Genomic DNA, 19053 nt, shown 5'->3' on the forward strand with positions numbered 1-19053 from the left:
CTTTCCAATAGGCTAGGATGACATGGGCTCTTCCCTCAGATTCTCTCGATACCATCAGCCCGAAGCCTGGAAGGGTGTATTTCCAGACCAAAAAGCCACTTCCCATCGATTTGGGGAGGTTAGGTATCACTCCAGATAGATCAAGAGACCCTGTGGACCCTCTCGATGCCTCATAAACCATGGGCATATCCAGTTTGGCCCAAGGAGTGTCTAGTTGGCATAATCATTGGACCACAACAAAAAGAAAACAACAACAAAAAAATGAATCTCCACTGCAACAATAAGTCCCAGTACGTGATCTTTTTCCTGCTACATACTCTGGCCGTATCCATTTGAGATGTTTCATACAAAGAGATCAACCAGTCCGAGTGTTTGGGAGGGGCAGGATCTACCCAATGTCTACATATTTGTCTTCTTGCCAGTAAAATTGAATAGAATAGCAAGAGTCTGGCTGGTCCTAGTACCTGGGTATGTAAGCCAAAGATTATTAGTTTTAAGTCAATTGCAATTGTCACTCCCAGTATACTCTCCATTGTTTTTTGTACATCTTCCCAGAATGCCTGGATGGAAGGGCAGTCTCTAAACCTATGGAGGTCCGAGGCTTCTAACAATCCGCATTTTTTACATCGGACTTGTGAGCCTTTAACAATTCTTGATAACCTGAGAGGGGATAGGTATGCACGGTGAGCCGAGAATAAGTGATTCCTCCTCAACCATGCTGGTTTCACTATGTTAAAGAGAATTTTGAAAGATTCCTGCCATAGATGATCACACTGTTCGTTAGGCAGCAATCCACCCCCCAGCTCATCAGCCAACTTGAATTCCCCATCAACCTCCTGTTCTATGGCCCAATACCAATAGGAGACCTCCTTTTTACCTGCTGGCCTTTCCACAAGCTGTTGCTCCAAACTGGTTCCCTCGCCAATGCTTTTTTCTTTTCTGAACTGGGATTGTATCCAACTTTGTAGCTGGATATATTTAAATCTTGAGAGGCCACTACTCACTCTCCTTTTTAGATCCTCCCATAAGATGAATGTTTCATTGCTGCCTAAGTCTCCCCATACTTTATGTCCAGCATCTCTAAGTGGGATTGCCAGCCTGTCATAAAGGCATTCTGGGGAGCCTGGGGAATCCCAGAGTGGTGCCAGTTTGGAGAAGTAACTGAGACCTGTCGCCTTCCTTAGCGATGCCCATATCCTGGCAAAACCCTGCAGGACCTTGAGTTTAATTTTTTTAAAGAATTTGTGATCGCCGAATTTAAACATGAACCCTTCTGCCGGCATCCCCGTTCCTTTCAACATGGCCAGAAACATAGCTCCACTCCCTTTATCACTTGGCGTTTTCAGTGACATACGAGAGTGAGTGAGTTGAAACGCCCAAGCATAGAATTGTAAATCAGGTAACACCAACCCCCCTTTCTCTCTCCTACGCCTTAGTTTCTTCCATGCTATTCTGGTAGATCTGTATACCCAGATAAAGGAGTTTATTTCTTGCTGAAATTTTCCTATAATATCTGTCAAAATGGAGAGGAATTGTATTAAAAAGAAAAGTAACTTTAGGCAGTATAGACATTTTGACTAGATTAACTCTCCCCAGAATGGATATGGGGAGGTGCACCCATGACTTCATTTGTTTGTGGCAATCCCGGAGGACTCGCGATAGATTGGTATCTGCCAGTTTATTAATATCCTGGGTAATTGTAACCCCAAGGTAGCGCATACTGCAGCTTGTCTGGTATGCAGTGTGCGAGATGTTCCAAATCATGACTTCTGTCTTGCCGGCATTTATCTCGTAACCAGAAACCTTACCAAACTTTTCCGCCAGTTTAATTACTACTGGGAGAGTTCTGTCTAGGTCTGCTGACAATATCAGAATATCATCCCCATACAGAGCTACCCTTCTCTCCCAATCCCCATGTCTAAAGGATTCTATATCAGGGTTATCCCTTAATTTCTGTGCGAATGGTTCGATATACATATCGAACAGCAGGGGGGAGAGAGGGCAACCCTGTTGGGTTCCTCTGGTTTTGCAAAATGGCTTTGTTGGACAGCCATTCACCAGGAGCTTAGCTGATGGGGATTTATATATCGACTGTATAGCGCAGCAGAATATTACGCCCAGGTTGAATTTCTCCATGACTTCCGATAGGTAAATCCAATTTACTCTATCGAAAGCCTTGGTGGCATCTAGGGTCAAGGCTGTGAGGGGGAGCGAATAAGTAGAGGCGATGTCTATTGCACCGACCAGGTCACAGGTAAGGTCTACTAACTGTCACCCTTTCACAAACCCCTTTTGGTCGGGGTGGAGAATATCTCCAACCACCTCCCCCAATCTAGTAGCCAAGATGGTTGTATAGATTTTATAATCTGCATTCAAAAGCGAAATGGGCCAATAAGACCCACAGCTGGGGGAGTTTTTACCTGGTTTCAGAATGAGGACTACAGTAGCATCATTCCACATTACCGGTGGGCTGATTCTGTCCATAAAGATTTTATTAAATAGAAGAGTTATTGTTGGAATTAAACTCTCTCCAAGTGATCGATATAATTCAATTGGAAGCCCATCCGGGCCGGCTGCTTTACCCCTTTTCCCACTCGCCAATGCTTTCCTCACTTCCAGTTGTTGTTTGGAACTTGTTGTTTGGAACTGATAGGCGTTAGAGTGATATTCTCCAACCAAGATTTTGCCTTAAATTTATCATCTGTGGAGGTCTCTTTATATATCTCCTGGAAGTAATCCAGGAAGGCCTCTCCTGTACCCACGTCTGAAGAAATGGGAAGTTCTCCATTACCCACTGAGATCTCCTTAATATGGTTCCAGAGCTGGTCTGCCTTGATTTTCCAAGCTAATAGGTTTCCAGCTCCTTCCCCATACTCAAAATGGGCCATCTTGCTCACTTCCCACCTACGTATAAGCCGCCCCTGGAGAACAGTCTCCATTTGTTATTTCAGTTTCCTACTGATTTCCCGATCTTCCTTCTGTCCGATTCCCTTTTGGGTATTTAGTTTTATCTCCACTTTCCTAATTTCTTCCTCCAAACCCATGATCTCTTCTCTATATTTCTTACATCTATAGCTTGCCCTGTTGGTTATTATACCCCTCAGAAAATCCTTGAGAGAGTCCCAAACTATAGTGATGTCGGCAGTTCCCAAGTTGGTATCTAAAAATTGGTTTGTTTCCCAGGAGAGAAAACTCATCAACTCTAGTAGCAGAGTACGGTCAAAAGACCACGCTCTGGCCTGTTGAGTCTGTAGGCTCTGTAACGTCCGTAAAATACTAGAGTGGTCTGACATATACGATGGCAGATAAGTTATGTCCTTTACTCTGTCTCTGAGAGTATGGGTAATCAACATATAGTCAATTTGTGACTTGTGTTTGTACTTAAGATTCCTATACGATACCCCATCTGTTGCCCTGACCTTTCTCTCCAAATATCGCTACGGCCCAATTGGGACATTATTGCCAGGAGGGATACACTTGATCTCGAAGGGGTGATTGCTCTACTATTGGGAGATTTATCCAATTTAGAGTCAAGAAAGATATTAAAATCACCTGCCCATATCACCGGCTCGGGTCTAATAAGTGCGAGAAAATAGTTTGGAGGTTAGAGGGGTCATCATGATTCGGACCGTAATAGCCGACTAATGTAAGGAGAACCTCTCTGATAATGACTCTCAGTATCAACCATCTTCCCCCTGGGTCACCCTTGTATTGTAAAATATGTGCTTTAGCTGATTTTTTTAAAAAGGATCCACCCCCCCCCCCCCTCCTAATATTTGCCATCTGGTCAGTACATGCGAAAGAATCCACCCATTTCTGTGATTTTAATATATCTTTAGTTTCTGCCTCAAGAAGATGAGTCTCCTGGATAACTAAGACTTGGGCAGGGGAATCTCTCGGGTATCGTGAAATTTTTCTTCTACACGAGCCCCCCAAGCCATTCACATTCCAGGACAATATCTGCAAGGCATTCATTTAAGAGAGTACTCCGCCCACCACACCCTCCTTGATACGATGCAGCAGTTACACCTTGACTTTAGCCCACCAGTCAATCCTAGTCTAACTAAAACTATATGGTCAACGCAACCTAAACTAAATAAGACGAATTGGGTATATTTATTATTCCCCTGTGCTCCCCTAACCCCCACCCTACGCCCCCCTTGGAGAACCCAACCCCCATTTACCTGGACAAGTTGTTATCCAGATATGGCGTCCGTAGCCTCCTTCTCCTCTACCTATTTACACCTATGTGTTACCCACCCAGACATGAGGAAAAAGGGAGGGGTTGTACCCTACATCGTACCCCAAAATACGTGTTTATATGTTTTGAAGCCTTTTTTTCCCCTTTTTTTGTCTTTTCTCTGTATCCTCCTTTTGTGTGTATATAAAAAATATTTTATATTTTTTTTTATATATATATCTCGCCTCCTTCCTCTTTCTCCCTTTTTCTTTTTTTTCCTTTTTCCACAAACCATAGGCTGTAACCCTCACCTCAACCTCCAAAACATAGCTTAGCAAGTGGTTTGCTTACGGGGGCCCTTTACTGATGCTCTCCAGTAGTTCATCTGCCTCCTGAATGGACCTGATATTGTGCATTTTGTTATTGTGCATTACCTTCAAAAAGGCAGGGAATTTAAGTTGCACTGTCTTTCTAAGCCGAGGAAAATCCTCATCAACTTTCAAACTTATGCCGTGAAAGAAATGTTTTTGAACCTGGCATTAAAAATGAAAGCAGTGAGAAGCAAGGACTTCTCCTTTGAAGTCCGCTCAGATTTGTCAAGAGACACATTAGAAAGACAGTGGGAGCTTGGAAGAAGAATGGACAATTTTAAGAAGATCAGTGCAACTTAAATTCTCTGCCTTTTTGAAGGTAATGCACAATAACAAAATGCACAATATCCGGTCCATATGCAAATCAGTCTTGACCCTGCTCTTCATGAGAACACTCCAGCCCAAACTGTTAAGCCAGGTCCTCCTTGGACCAGAAACAAGCATCCTGGGACCGGTTTCGGGGTATCACCCCTTGTCAACCAGGATAGCTTGAATCCAGTGGCACAGTGAGCCCGGGACCAACATCTGGGCTTATCCGGCACACTTAGGGCGAGAAAGCAAAAGTCACACAAATGATGGACGGAATGCGGAACATCAAACATTCACCCCTAGTCAAGAGATCTGGGTTAAATCCATCGTTTTTTTGCTCACTATGCCACCCAGTTTAGACCCAGCCATATGCAAATTAGTCTTGACCCTGTGCCTCACGAGAACAGTCCAGCCTGAACTGCCAAGAAAGGAGCCGTTGCATCCCAAATTGGGCTCAAATATGTAATAATATGCACCTTAGTTTCTTCCCTGGCTGTGCATAATGGGTCCTGGTGAGGTTCTACCTGCAGCTTGGTGCAAGGATCCACTGATGGCACACAGCTTGAAGACTCAATGAAGCAGACAGTCACCAGCAGTTCATGTGATGGATGCATGGTTTATTAAAGATGCACTGGAGCAGTGTCATGCTGCCCATGCCATAGTTTTGGCTCAATTTTCAGGAAGAAAAGTGGTAAATTCATCCCCCATTCTCAATTTTTCGTGTATAACGCAGTGTACGTCAGTAGAATCCGAAACAGGCTGGCCAGCAACCTGGATGAAATGCGTGCAAATTTAATGTTGCATAGCTGAGTACACGCCAGCCTGATCGACCAAAAGTTGCAGAAATCGCCAAATGTATTTGTCAAATACATAGCCGCTGTTGCCTAGATTTAGGGTAGTCCCAATGCCTCAAAACTACACCACAATATACCTCTTTTTATTCTTTTACTGGACTCTCCAAATGCCTCACTTATAGTCTACATACATCTCCAGAGTTCATTGATAAATGTAAAAAATAGCGGTAATGAAATTGGACTTGCGGAAATTTGGTAGACAGTATTCAGCGTCTATAAAAAAGATCTAAAAAAACCTCAATTACAAGGTATGCTAATGACCTGGGAGTCCCAGAAATATCCCAAAAGTAAAAGAAGTACAATCTATCAGTAAAATGTTTTATGTGGTAGGGTGTACATGCTGGACTATGCATGATATCCATACCACTTCCGATGAAAGCGACATTTACATTGTTTGATCCATGCATGGTTTTAAGTGGGCCGGGTCTCCATGGTACTCGGACCCAGTAAAAATGTAAAAGGACACTGAAACTGGCCCTTGTTGGACCCTATATTTACGTCTTTAACTATAAACTATACTGGCAAGAAAACTGAAAATGCCTGAACAATGAATGTAAAAACTTTAAATTAATCCAGGTTAGAGGTTTGGTTCCTGCTTATATTTCATCCTTTACTTAATCTTGCTTTCCCCAAACAATATTAGCTATTTCCAGGCAGTTGTGCTTTTCAATTTTTTGTGTAGCGGGTACAGTGCTTACTTTGAACTGAGTCTCCTCCGGGTGTTTATAAGCAGCCACAATTGAGAGCTCTGGAGTTGAGGCTGAAGATAGTGCCTGTCAGTGGGTCAAAAAGGTGTTCAGAATACTTGGTCATTGAATCTTTGGCCTCTCTGCAGAGTGCACAGAGCAAAGTTCCTGTATTCCAGTTGCTAATGTGATTCTGAGCAAATGTGTGTGAAGGAGGTACAGAGCTGTCAAATATTGACAAGGCGAAAGTAAAAGTAATACAATGATCAAAGATGATTCTGTGCATCGTGTGTTTGAACGGGGTGGTGAAGTAAGAGATGCAAAGAAGTGCATTAAGCAGTCAGTAAAAAGAGGGTGCTGAAAAGGAAAGAAATGAGGTTTAAGATATGCAAATGGATGAGATGTGTAGAGAAAAAAAGTGTGCATATCGAACATAGAGTGAACATAACCGAAATTATTGAGAGACTCTGAAGACCATTACCCTTTCCACGAGCCTCAGTAATGTTTAATTCACTGTCTCACAATTTCAGAATAGAAACCTTTTCAATAGAATTTACTACAAAATTATTGTTGGTACTCATTTCTAACAGCTAACGACCATGGATAGCTTCAGTAGTCCTCGCTGGCTTAGCTGTAGGTCTGTTGTTGTGTTATATATCTGAATGCAATAACAGAAATCTCTGAGAGGAACCACAATACCAGTCGGTGGCACACTATGGGAAATCGCTGAAATATAGTTGACGTGTTTAAACTACGCCCTTATTTACAAATGTCACTCCACTCTTTGAGACCCCCCCGAATAACTACTTTCATCCTACTTAAAGCCCTGGTTCCATGCATGACACTGAAATGTTTTATTTTAGTTTTAGTTTTATATAGCTTGAACTAGAACCGAAGGTATCGGAGCGCTTTACATGAGCACCAGTTGCATTACAGACGGACACATTATTTTTAAAAAAAATATTTTTTGTTCGGCACGGGAAGATTAAGTGATTTGCCCAGATTCACAGGATATTGAAAGTCCCTGCCGAGACTCGAACCCAGTTCCCCAGCAGGGAGGTCGACCGCCCTAGCCGTTAGGCCACATCCTCTCCATTAAATAAAAATGTGGAAAGACATGAGAGACAGCAAAGTCAGTATTACCAGCCGTGTTGCTGCATGTGTTTGACCATTAGTTTAGCGCTGCCCAGGCAGTGAGCTCTAAATATTGCATTATTAAAAGCATTGCAGAAATACTCTAATAGTAATACCAGATTTGGGTAATAACAGGAGATATTAAAGCTCTAATGTAGCGCGCAAGTTTAGTATATTTATTGTACTCTGCTCCTTAGCATCTTTCAGGGTCAGACTAGCATACGGCGCAATCAGGTAGTTGCCAACGGGCTGCTCTGAAATGTCAGTGTGAAATGTCAGTTTTCTGGCTGTTTGTGGGCCTGTTTTATGGTGTGCTGGGCCAGTTTCTGTATTGGGTTTCACCTACAGCGTACATGCAATGTCAGTAAAAGCTATTGTTACAAAAAACAAAGCTTAAAAACAGGCTTACAGGCCGCTCATTGCTTACCAATACTTACCATTGATTGGCGTCCACTTCACTCTCATTTCCTTCCTTCTTATTGGTCAGGCCTCCAGCTTCCAACCGGCTGCTCACATCCTCCTGTACTCTTCTCCGGGCTTCTGTCCATGCCGTGCGGCCAGTGTTCTTCCACTGGATGCACTTTCCTGAAGGTTCCATTTTTTTTAGTTTTGTCCCCCACTCTATAAGAGAGCATGGTAATGTACGCTCCCCCTCCCCCGTCGTCCGTTTAGCCCACTGCTATCCGTTTCCCTCTGCTTTCCGCTCTCGCCCCACCCTTCCCTGTCCATTTTCACCCCATCCGTTTTGATACCCCACCCTCAGGCTTCTTAACAACCCCCTCCCCGCGCTGTTTCTACACATATTGCACAGCCACATGAGCTGCTGTTCAGCATGTTTAAAAAGAAAAAAAGCAATATGATGCAGTCAACACTAGCCACGTCCAAGCACTTTTTTTTTAGGTCGAGCCTGGGCAGCGCATGCACTGCTGTGCGAGGCATGCTGTATTCAGGTAGGGACTTAAAGCTCTGCCCACTCTCCACCCATATTTTTCATTGGCTTGTGCCATTGTCCACTGTAAACTGTGGGTGTTCATTGGTCAATAGGCTTAGAAGTCCCTCCTTAGTACCGCCTTGTCTCATTTTGTAACCTCCCATGGCGACCCCCCTTTTACATGTATTGTTACTCGGTATGCTATAATTACAGCCTCCAAGCACTATTTTCTAAAATAACTTTGTACTGCCTCTGTTGCTGTTTTTTTATTTTTATAGCACGAACGCATTTGCAATGCAATAGGTCTCGCTTTTGCAAGAGTTTAAGATATTGCAGTGTAAATGACAATGCCTTTTATTTATCTGTTTAAAAACAACACATAAATGAAAGGCATTGTCATTTACAATGCCAATAGTTCAAACTCTCTTAAATGATAGACCTATTGCATTGCAAATGCTTTGTTTTTGTTTTAGCTTTAAGCCATGTTGCAAACATGTCCAAAATAAGTTAACAAAACCAAAAGAGTGACTTCGCCAATGCTTGTTTATTTCTCTGATATTTAAAAAAAACATTGCCTGCAGCAAGCTAAAATCCATGTAGTCTTCCATACCTTAGAGAACATTTTTACAAGTTCAAAACTTCCTCAATTTACAAATGTGCCAATTTTTTTGTTTACTAATTCCCTAATGGGGACCACTTTCCTTTTTGGTGCCCGGGTCTATTTTCTGTCCCAGTCCGACTTTAGCACCTTTTTATATACCTGTAATAATTCAGAGGTTTAGCTAGTAAAGATGCAGAAAGTGCAGTGGCAGCGGGGCTGGGAGAGGCCGGCGACACCCCCATTATAGGCCTCTATGATTTCCTAACCGGGTCTAAAAGCCCATTTCCCTAGCTTGCATTGGGGCCTATGGCATCCTTGCTGCACCAGTGTACGGATTACATGTAAATGGCAATATTGTACGGCTGATGACGAGCCACTAATTCAGAGTCCAGAGTCTGAGGCACAAGACGTGACCCATCTGCTGTTTACCGAAACCAAACACAGAACACAGCATGCTCGCCGGCCGACACACAATGCCTACAGCAAAACGTGAATTTGACTCCATCTGCTGGCCACATTAGTTTACTGCAGTGTAATAAACCTAAACTAGGTACAAATCAAACAAACATCCATTGGTACAAATGTACTCAATGCAAAGAGGTACTCCGCTTCTGCAGGGGCTTGGGACGCGGGGTCTGAGCTCTGTTTTTCAGTGCTTCCAATTGCTATACTACGTTGTAGGAATTTCCCGCCCGCTGTCCCTCTTGGCGCTGCAGGAGGTAAAAACGAAAACAAGAAATACAAATGTTAAAACAGCAACCTGGACGCACAATAATCCACACAAAAGGAGTTCAGCTCTGATCACAAAGGGAAGGGAAGGACTCCTACATTTTTTAACAAAAATAACGACAACTGATCAAAGTTTTTTTTGTCGCACATCACTATCTATAAAACTTACATAATATAAAAATGCATGGTTTTTAAAATACAAAAAATGCAAAATCAATATGTGTATAGTAAAACTTCACTGGTCAGTCTGCAATTACCTCTACGGATTCAATAGAGAACAATTAAGATCGTTTTGTGAAGGATCTTTTGAAATTTGAGGCTAAAAATGAAGGTAGTGCCCTCAAATTAATCTGTGGGAGAAGTGCAAATGCATCAAACAGAATATAGGATGGACGAGGAGAGTGGCCTCAATTGAATTTATAAAAGCTCCAACCTTCCCAATAAAATTGAGATTTTACATTGGTTTTATATATTTGTTTGTGAATTAAAATATATCATCATTTGTATATTTGTTGGATGAATGCTTGCTTCTGTATTGGTTTGCGGTTCAAATCATCACAGATGCTTAGCCAAGGTCCTCGCGTACAATAATGATTCAGTGGGGGTTCCCGAGTTCCAGTAATGATTAGGGGGGTCCACAGAAGTTAAAAGGTGTAGAACCACTGTCCTAAAAAGTGCACCTATTTGCAGTACTTAACAAATCAGCCTCACAACAGTGCAGTAGGAGATAGAGAACTTTAAACTCCACCAGGGGCATCACAAACCGCTACTTCAGCAAACTGAGTGGGGGTGGGCGCCACATATCAGTACTTAATAATATAAAACATTTACTTTTTTGTTTTTAGTTATTTTGACTTTGATCAGAGACTGCTGGTCTCTATTCAGACGCTCATGAATACGATCAGATGAATGGTTGGATGAGAAAAAGAAGGAAGGACAGAAAATTAGATGGATAGATCGAGCTAAATGGTATGATAAATGGAGTGATCTAAGAATGGATGAAAGACAGCTGGGTGAGAAAAGGGGAAGAGAGATGACTGGATGCATAAAAAGGCAGAAGGAAGGAAAAGAGAAAAAGATGGAGAAAAAAGACAAAAATACTTATTGAGAAAAGGAAGAAATTAAAAATGACTGATAGAAAGATGGGGATAGAAGGAACTTTCAGAAATTCCTTGGGGAGAGAAATTCCCCCACATGACTGAAGTATCCACTCGCTTCAAGTGCTCACTCATTGCCAATTGAGATATGGTTACTGGCTTGTCCCTTGAGCTCCACAGGTAGCTAATGTAAGAAGATTAAAATAAGACAAGGCATTAAAAAAAGGGAAGTGGTTCAAAGGTTATTGGCACAGAAAATCAACACAAATAAAACATGCACACACTCGAGTGCCAAAACACAACTTTGTTCATGCGGTATCTCCAATTCTGCATGAGCTGATATGGAGTGTGTGCTCTATTTTTCGAAAACTCTTCTGTTCCCGAAGATGTGGCTTTCTGGCGTGTAAGGCGAATGTACCTGAATGCAACCTGCACTAAATGAACAAAGCATGTTGCATGCATGCGTCTGCTTGACAGCTGCATGTGTGGAAGGAGGAAACTTAGACCTTTTTCCTAGGTGGATTGCCTCATTAGGTCTGGCGTTAGCCAAGGCCTTTTGTTTTTAGTAAATCTTATATATGTAATATACTTGGGTATAGGGGATTTCAGCCAGCTCTCTTCACCCATTGATCTGTTGTGCTACTCACGTTTTTCTCACACTCACTGCAGCATGGGACAATGTAACAGCCCACTTCAGCCATTGGGCAACTGCACTTTGAGTGACTGCATTTTGCCCTTTAACTCTCTAAGTTCCTTGACAAAAAAGTCAGTTTTATTCTCCCATTTCCTCACGAGCATGTCTGCCTGCCGCCAAAGCAGTATATGTTTGCCAGCCCTCCCAGCCCTTATTGCTGTCTAAGCGTTACAAGACTATTCAGACACTACCATTGCACATGCAAACACACACGCCCAGCCTCATAATGGCGAAACTATACACAACGGGTTCTGCCAGCGGCGGCTCCTGTGCAATGGTGGAGGAGCATCGCCCCACTGCCTGGCTCAGAGCCAGCAAATGGAAAAATAAAACGATGTTCTAGCATCATTTTATGTTTGATTTGCCGGCTTGAGCCAGCGCTATATGGAGGGGCGGGCTGATGAATGGGAGGTTGGAGGAGGAGTTCTATGTGCACTCCCTGAGTGCGCCTATGTGTTTGGCCTGCTTTCTCAGGCCAACCAAAACATACATGCACACTTAGGTTTCTTGAGCCCGGCCGCATTGAACAGCTGGGCTGGAGAAAACCCACAGACTCCCTAATCTCTACGGAGTGTTTTTCTAGCCCGCTCAGGCCAATCCCCGCGCTGCTCTGCAGCACACAGATTGGATGGGTCTTGGATGGAGCGCTGTGGTTGCCTGTCCCAGCCAATCATTGCATTGCTCTTATGCTGTTTACCATTATAAATCGCATGAGAGCAGTGCTTTCTTTGGTATGATCTCTTCTACTGCGGGATAAAGTCACAGCTTTAGATATGCAAGGGGAGGCAACACGTTAGAAGGAGAATAGTGTCAAACAGTGGAAGTTGGCGTGCCTTTGTAGACCATACTCCCCCCCCCCCCCCCCCCCCCCCTCCCAAGGCTCTTTTGGTGCTGTTTAACAGAGCTGTGACCTGATGGCCAGTGCTGCTGACTCTGGAACTGGGAAACCAGGTCAGCTCAACATACTCTGACTCCGGGAAATCACTTCTCTGGAGCTAAGAAAATGAATCTGAGCTTGTGTAATGTAATCCGGTGGTCATGTAAAGCACTCCAGTGCCCGTGGGCCGTATTTGCTCGATTTTGAAAAAACGGCACAAAACTGATGTTTTTTTCTGCCAAATAGTCGTTTTTTTGTTTTTTTTAATCACCTCCATGAGTAGTAAAGGCTGAATGTTGTCATGTTCTGTCAAACTACAACCCATGGGATCAAGTACAGATCATTGCAGTGTTTGAATTATATCACGTGAGCTATCAGACCCACAATATACAGGGTGAAAAGATGCGCAATACTGCCTAAAACAGAACCAACCATGAAAGTGGGGCGAGAATGTGGCGTAATGGCCAGAGCTGGCGACTTAAGGACTGGTACCAGGTTCGAGTCTCTGCACTGAGTAATATCAGTAGCATACTGATGCTTTCAACGGCAATATGGCTCAGTGAGTTAAATTCCGACACCTGCCACGACTGGTCAAGGCCTTGTAAAACACAGAGGTCTGCACCACAGAAGATGTACTGTCACACATACCACTAATTAGCACAAAAATGGAATACTGCCACTCCTGCTAATAGCGAGACCTGTTTGGCTTTCCCTGTGCCTGTTTATCTAATGCACCCTGTTCTTCATCAGCAACGTATAGCTGAATAAAATGCATCCGTTCCAAAAAAAAGGTTCTGTGAAACTTGCAACAAGTTATTGTAATTTCCACCCGGATCATTGCCATGGAGAAATATTATGTTGTAACATGTCATAAGCCGCTTTCAGACAGTCATTTTTATCCATTGGTCTGTTATTGTGTCATTCACATTTTTCTTCCACTCGCTGCAGCACACAGCAAAGGGCGGTGGGTGTTCCCACTTCAGCCGTTGCCTACTTTCACTTTACGAGCAGCACAACGTAGTTCCCTTAAATGCCAGGGAATACTATGGCAATGTATGCTTTCTGAGACCAAAATAATATTTTAGCCATGATGTTTTTTAAGACTAGGACCCTGGCAGCATCCCCAGCGATAAAGTTTTGCAAAAATCACGATACAACAAAACGGGCATTGACAAAGTAACGCCAGGCGCATTGGCTTTGTAAAAACTGAGGTTGGCCATTTATTTAGTAGATATCAGCATCATTGTTTGGCACCATCCCCTTCTGAGTTTTCTGTTGCCCTTATGGCTGATATTGCATGGTAAAAGTGTCCTCTGCCATTTGGGAGGTGTGTGTCACTTCCATAAATTAAACAACAGCAAAATATAAGTTCTTGTCTACCTGTACAGTGGCTCAGAAACCAGGGAGGTTGCCTCTGAAAGGAAGTGCAGTGAGGTTCCCTAGTTGGAATCCTGCCAAGGACATGATATGCTGAATGCATCAACTATAGACTTAAGCTGTGTTTAAATTAATTGAGAAACAGTGTGTTAAGAAGAGCCATCCCTTAAGTTTTCTTCCCCCATATTTGTGCCTTCAGTAGCTGAACCAGTGGTGGTTTCTTCGCGAGGTGGGATAATGGCCCCCACCCGCTGCAGCCACACCAAGGGGGTATTAGGATTGCCACCCTAGTGGTAACTGGACCGCCCGCCTGCCATGTGGCGGTCCCGCCACCCCAATTATGATGCGACCGCCACCGCGGAGGTCTCATCTGGCATTTTAACATTGCAGCGGGTGTTGCTGGCTGCAGCACCCGCCGCAATGGTAAAATGCCATGTTGTGTATTGCCATGCATAACATGGAAGGCACTGCACGGTGCCTACCACCTTGTGCAAGGCAATGTAGGGGGGTACCATAGGTACCCCCCCAAGTGCAGACCCCACCCATCCGGGGGCCCCCCCAAAGCAAATCCCCGCCAGCCCTTCCATGGCAGCATCGCCGCCATCGAAAGGCCTGCGATGCTCTACATCATAATATGGACGGCGGTGCCTGCTAGGCACCGCCACCATATTTGTGCCCCTGCTCCACCCGGCCGGCAATCGTATTGATTGCCGACTGGCGGACGGGCTTTCTGTCCGCCGCGATACCCACCGCCATCGTAATATGGCGGTGGGGAATTCAGGGTACGATGACGTGATGGTCGCCACCGCCGCCACGAACGTTACACCATTGTTATCAGCCCCAAAGCGTGAAAAACAAAATGGCAATGAAATAATTTCATTATTTTATTCATCACGTTTAACGCACCAAAGCTGCAAGCCTGCCCCCAGCTGGGAGAAATGGGGGCGTGTCCTCCTCTGCTGCCAAATGGCAGCTTAGAGGACTGCAGGAATGTGGCTGACTAGACGTTCCAAAGTGTGCATGACAGTTTGGATGGCAATCTTGTGGCGGCAAAAGTGACATGTACACTTTGAAGCTCTCTACCCATCTGTCTTACACAGCTGGGTTGAGACCATGCACAGGTCTTCAAGGCCTGAGTGAGCTTCCAGACAGCCAGCTCCATCCAATCCTAGTGCTTCTTTCATGCTGGTTACCAGCTTGAGAGTAGCACCAGGATTGGTTAGGGAAATTGCCTGGAGGCTCAAACCGACGGAGCTGACAGAACAGGGACTGGAGTGACGAGGACGTCAAACGTGCAGCAAACCAGGTAAGTGGCTTTATTTTTTATTTAATATGCCACTCGCCTTGCTTGCATGCCCTCAGCCACACACCACTCAGTTGCCCTCTCCACTAATACATGTACTTGCCAGCTGCCCTTGAGCTGAACCTGTTTGTGTTGGCATTCGGACTCTGTGCACTTTACCCCTGCTAACCAGCAGAAAAGGGCATGTGCACTTCCCTTTAAACATTTCTCATAAAAAGATGGGACGCTAAAAATGAGTGGAAAAATCATACTTTCTCTATGCATTATGTACTTTCCCCCCTCTAAATGATGCATTTATAGGTCAGACTTCAACGCCCTTCCTCCGACAGATAGGTTGTGGTTACACTTGAGGAAAAACATGTGGAGGCCAGCTACATTTTTCCTCATATTTGCCCCATAAAAAAAGCAAATTTCACAAGCATAAGAGAGGGTATTGTCGGTAAAAAAATCTGCAACAATCAAGAAAAAAGAAAAACAGAAAAAGTGTGAAAAATGTCACCAATGACTATTAATTGAAAATATTCAAAGGGAAAACTAATCATATTACCTTAAACACTGGTAAAACATTAAAAATTAACCCTGTTGAATATTAAAACAATCTCTTAAATTGCAGTGGTAAATATAGTAAACATAATCATCAAAAATATCCCCAATGAACAATAATAGTACAGGCATTGCATTCAAATTAAAAATAACTCAAAAAGAGGAATGATAATGAAAAAGTGAACAGAAGGATATCCATAGATGAATTAACTGGTACTCGAGCGCCCCCTCGTGCTGTTTTTCATGGACTTCCAAGCAGATGCAAGGTGGAGGACTTCTTCTACCGAATGTATTTTACCCTGGAGTTGCTTGTGTTCTCACCTCAAGGGCAGCTGGCCTGATAGTTCAGGCTGAACTGTTTCTTTTGGAGCAGGAACATGGCTGATTTCTATATGGCTGGTCTGTCTAGAGCAGGGGTGTAGCTTGGAGGGGGGGGGGGGGGGGTTGGGGTGTTATACCCCCTAATAAATAGTTGGGTACAGGTGCTTTCAGTCGGGTATGGTGAGGTGTCTTTTGGATTTCACCTGGAATTTTTTTACACGCACGACAAAACACACCCACTCTCCTTAAAAAATGTTGGTTATTTCACAAAAAAGTTTTCTTTCTTTCACTTTGTGCCCCTATCAATCCACATTCTACTCCCTTTGTAATGCTGCTCCTTAAGTCCCTTTCTTGCACCCTGCTCATCGTATAATGAATTTTAACATTGTGATTGTGTGAATGTTGGGAAATCTGAATCCCACACCTACCCAATCTTACTGACCAAGCTACGCCTTGATTTAGACACAGAAAAACAACAAACTTTAATGCTGTAATTACCAGTGGCTGAGGTGAATTCAAACATTTCACCCATCTCCTTCTTCTTTTCCTCTGTATGACAGGTATGCACAGACATGGGCCCTACGCTCACTGTCATAGGAATCAAGCTATACCTCAAGATCTGAGCCACGCGGTAGAGGTCCAAGATCTGAGCCACGCGGTAGAGGTCCAAGATCTAAACCACGTGGTAGAGGTCCAAGATCTGAGCTACGCGGTAGAGGTCCAAGATCTGAGCCACGCGGTAGAGGTCCAAGATCTGAGCCACGCGGTAGAGGTCTAAAATCTGATCCACGCAGTAGAGGTCCAAGATCTGATCCACGCGGTGGAGGTCCAAGATCTGAGCCCCACAGTAGAGGTCCAAGATCTGAGCCCCGCAGGAGAGGTACAAGTTCTGAGCCACGCGGTAGAGGTCCAAGATCTAAGCCACGCGGTTGAGGTCCAAGATCTGAGCCACGCGTTTGAGGTCCAAGATCTGAGCCACGCGGTTGAGGTCCAAGATCTGAGCCACGCGGTTGAGGTCCAAGATCTGATCCACGCGGTAGAGGTCCAAGATCTGATCCACGCGGTAGAGGTCCAAGATCTGATCCACGCGGTAGAGGTCCAAGATCTGATCCACGCGGTAGAGGTCCAAGATCTGATCCACGCGGTAGAGGTTCAAGTTCTGAGCCACGTGGTAGAAATCCAAGATCTGAGCCAAGCGGTAGAGGTCCAAGATCTGAGCCACACAGTAGTGGTCCAAACCGAGAGATCCAAATAGAGATTTTTAATGCATAGTATTTGGAATTTCTCACATATATAATTAAAGGTGGCTGTCTTTTAAAAATGTGCCATACTATTTACCACGAGTGGTCACTTGCTCCTAGATGGGAAGTATGACATATGTGCTGGATAAACAATGGCTAAAATAAAGCAGACCTTCAGGCCCCTGCGAGAACCGTAAGAGGTTGTCTGCTTTGCATATGAAAATTGAAAATGTTCCAGAGGTTGGCATTCTCAACAGATCAGGTTATCCCTTTCCCCTTGGACCTATTTAATGGTGGAACAACCAAGAAACTCTGTGTAGCTCTGTAAGAATGACAGTGTAATTCTGTGAGAATGATCTTAGAGAAAGCAATGGTCGAAAGGATTAGCCCGTAAAAGGGGAGGAGGGGTTGTGTTGTTGTGGAGTAGATCTATCTTTCCAAATTGTACTTCATTTCCAAAGAATAAATTGTGCACATATTTCCATACTGAGCAGTGCTTGAGAAAGTCTTTAAGAAGAAAATGTAAATTCTTTAAAAATATGCTGATCTGGGTGCCACAGAGAGGAAACTTCTACTACCGAACACACATGTCATGGAATTTAGTTTGAAATGACCTAAAGACTACACAGTCATATTCTCATCATAGAGCAAACAATTATTGTTCCCTACACCTACATGGACTTCCCCGTAACCATGCATGGCTTTTTCATTTATACTATTTGAGATAAGCTGATGGCTAGTGTAAGTGATACACTAGTTACCAGAAATCTTCTGAATGTGGACTAAACGGTGAATGCAAACCAGACCAACCATTCATAAATAATGTTTAAAATGGTCTACTGTGTGATCATGTGACATCTTTTGACCAATACGCTTATATCTTTTTAGTCGCCCTTACAGGTGTTAAAGAACTTGCGTTCCTCGATCAGTACACTGTTCACACATCTCTGTTCCGCTGTGTTAATGTTCCCTGTCTCTTGTTCATTTTGCATTGGAAAGAATATGGTGGTGACCTCCTAGTGGGTGGTGTGGGAAATGGATCTCTCTGTAAGGCCTTATGTTGCTTTGTTATGGTTGACTCCCTTCACCCAAACATTTGCACTGACCTTTACTTGTGTTTTTGCTTGTAGGGATGCTTCTTGCCATCCTCGAGCGATGTGGCGTGATCCCGGAGGTCCAGATCCTAAATGGGAATCTAGTGGGTGCTGGGACAGTGGCAGCTGGATATCAGAATTTCATTATATGCATCGAGATGTTATTTGCAGCCATCGCTTTGCGCTATGCCTTCACCTGCCAGGTGTACCGGGAGAAGAAAGAGAATGCAACAAGTAAGTTCAAAGTCCAATTTGTTGTGAAACTTTGCGTTTGTTTTCCTGTAGTCAAATTAAATAAATGACAGTCTTTAAAGCATATAATTTGACCTCTGATATTGAATGCTAGATCTAGGTAGTCTGGCTATTGCCTATGTCAGTAAAGACTAATATATTAGTGCAAGCCTATCACCCTTCGAGGTATCTGGGCACTGAGGTTTCTGAGTCGAAAAGCCAGGTCTTAGGTCACTTTCCGGAGTCTGCCTAGGAGGGTGCCATTCAGAGGTGGAGATAATTTCAGGTCTTGGCGACAATGTAGGAGAAGGAGTGGCCCCTGCGGTGGCTGTGATGAACGTGGTGGACATGTGCGAGGGCATATGAAGCCGAGCACGGTGTTTCGAGGGTGGATGGAAGTCAGCCGGTGGTTGATGTAGGATGGTCCTTGGTCATGGAGAGATGTCTTGGTGTGTGTGAGCATCTTGAACTGGCATCTCT

At 43.9% G+C, this 19053-nt stretch overlaps 1 protein-coding gene across 1 annotated transcript in view; it reads left to right on the top strand.

Annotated features, from left to right (window-relative positions):
- The window catches only part of TMEM184A (transmembrane protein 184A), a 139274-nt gene that overhangs the window by 116081 nt on the left and 4140 nt on the right, over positions 1-19053 (top strand). Inside the window, exon 8 of the mRNA XM_085629241.1 lies at positions 18379-18576. Coding sequence (XP_085485367.1) covers positions 18379-18576 — 198 coding nt within the window. The remainder of the gene's footprint in view (positions 1-18378; positions 18577-19053) is intronic.

This window comes from Triturus cristatus, chromosome 10, assembly GCF_964204655.1.
Source record: "Triturus cristatus chromosome 10, aTriCri1.1, whole genome shotgun sequence".
Lineage (NCBI taxonomy): Eukaryota > Metazoa > Chordata > Amphibia > Caudata > Salamandridae > Triturus > Triturus cristatus.